The sequence below is a fragment of the Camelina sativa genome, chromosome 11 (genome assembly GCF_000633955.1).
Source record: "Camelina sativa cultivar DH55 chromosome 11, Cs, whole genome shotgun sequence".
In the NCBI taxonomy this organism is placed as follows: domain Eukaryota; kingdom Viridiplantae; phylum Streptophyta; class Magnoliopsida; order Brassicales; family Brassicaceae; genus Camelina; species Camelina sativa.
The window spans coordinates 32873805-32875892 of record NC_025695.1 but is presented as its reverse complement, the minus strand read 5'-3'; the positions used below and the strand labels follow the sequence as shown (position 1 = coordinate 32875892).

Sequence of the window (2088 nt, the reverse complement as noted above, 5' to 3'; positions counted from 1 at the left end):
ATAATAATGTATCTCTGGACCTAAATGCTATGATACTCGCGAATATACAACAATAATGAAAGGAAACTAAAGAATCCAATCCCTAGACATACAAGATATTAGTATAGATAGTCTTTATCTATAGTTGTGCTTATCTTGTATAGATTTCGTAATCTCCAAGTATCTCTAGATTACGATCATAACAATCTTAACAACCTCTTGTATAAATATGTGAACTCATTGTTGAATAAGAATCATCAGTTTTCACCTCTCTACATGGTATCAGAGCACTGATCCAAACCTAAATTTCTACGCCTCCTTCTTCTTTTTCCTTCTGTCTAACTTTTTTTTCTCCAATCTTCTCTTTTCTTACCATGGCTTCTGAAACTTCTTCTACCTCCTCTGAATCAGCTCTTGTTTTCAATGTCATCGAACCTCACAAAACTCTAATCTCTCTCAACATGAGCAACATAACCAAACTTACACCGGATAACTTCATTGCTTTATTGTCGATGAAGATAACACACCACCCGAAACACTCACCTCTGCCACTGCTGCGAATCAAATCAATCCTAACTTTTCTGCTTGGAAATGACAAGACAAGCTTCTCTTCAGTCCATTATTTCTCGTGCCACCACTACTCGCAACATCTGGGAGATCCTCTCCAACACCTATGGGAAATCCTCCAGTGGTTGCATCCATCAAATCCGGGATCAACTCAAGGAGAGCACCAAAGGAACTAAGTTCGTACATGACTACTTGCGTGGTATCATTAACAAAGCGGATCAAATAGCGTTGCTTGATGCTCCGTTACCACATGAAGATCTCCTTGAATATATCACCAGCAGCCTCAACGATGACTACAGAGCTATTGTAGAGATGGTTCAAGGCCGTGACACACCAATCTCCATTGAAGAACTCCATGAGAAGCTCATCAACAGAGAAAATGCATTAAAAGCTGTAGGCGACACCAATCTCTCTGTTCTTGCAATTGCTAATGTGACACATCTTTCACGGCAATCACCTCGTGGTGGCTTCACCTCGTCTCGCGGTGGCTTCCACTCATCTCGTGGTGGCTTTCGTCTGTCTTGCCCGTATCTCGGCAAGTGTCAGCTTTGTGGTTTACAAGGTCATGGCGCTAAACTTTGTCCGCAGCATCAACAACAATCACAACAGTTCTCCTACCATGCTCCCCAATTTAACCAGTTTTGCGGGTCTACTCCTTCCCAGACTCCACATCTGCCACTTCCTGCTCCCCAATGGCGAGCTCAGGCTCATTACATCACTACTGGTTCCCAGGCTAACGTCACTCCTTGGCTTCTTGATAGCACTGCTTCACATCACATCGCTAGTGATCTCAGCACTCTTTCCCTGCAAACACCTTACAATGGCAGTGACAATGTGATGGTTGGTAATGGTACCGGCCTTCCCATCTCTCACACCGGTTTAGTTTCTCTCCTTTCTCATTTCAAACCACTCAAACTCCAAAATGTTTTATGTGTCCCTGAAATGCGTCGAAACCTAATTTATCTCAACAAGTTATGCAAAACTAATAACGTTATGGTTCAACTCTGTCCGTATTATTTTCAGGTGAAGGACCTTCACACGGGAACGACACTACTCAAAGGCAAGGCCAATGAGGGCGTGTAAGAGTGGCCACTCTCTTCCTCCAAACCTTTTGCTTCAGATTTTTCTGCAATAAAGTCATCTCCTTTGGAATGGCATTCTCGATTAGGACTTCCAAACACTCAAACTCTTCATACTATGTTAGCTAAATTTCATTTACCAAGTACTTCCTTTGTATCCTCTTCTTTGGTTTGCAATTCATGCTCCATTAATAAGAGTCATAAGCTTCCCTTCTCTATGTCTACTCTTGCATCTACTCGACCCCTCGAAATTATTTTCTCTGATGTCTGGACATCTCCAGTAATTTCCATTGATGGTAACACGCTCTAAAAACAATATCAAAAAGCCAAACACCAAGTATGGCCTTCATACTGTTTTGCAGGAACTGGAGCCTGAGAATCTCACACAAGTGTTAAAAGATGAAAAATGGAGGCGGTCTATGAGCACTGAATATGATGCTTTCTCCCGCAACCACACCTTTGA

The 2088-nt window shown here is 42.1% G+C and overlaps 1 protein-coding gene across 1 annotated transcript; it reads left to right on the top strand.

The window, feature by feature from the left end:
- LOC104728598 lies at nucleotides 571–1629 on the top strand. The gene has a single exon (XM_010447556.1). The coding sequence runs from the start codon at nucleotides 571–573 to the stop codon at nucleotides 1627–1629; it is 1059 nt and encodes a 352-aa protein (XP_010445858.1).

Coding starts and splice junctions, on each gene's coding strand:
- LOC104728598 (XM_010447556.1), top strand. CDS start 571: ATGACAAGACAAGCTTCTCTTCAGTCCATTATTTCTCGTGCCACCACT.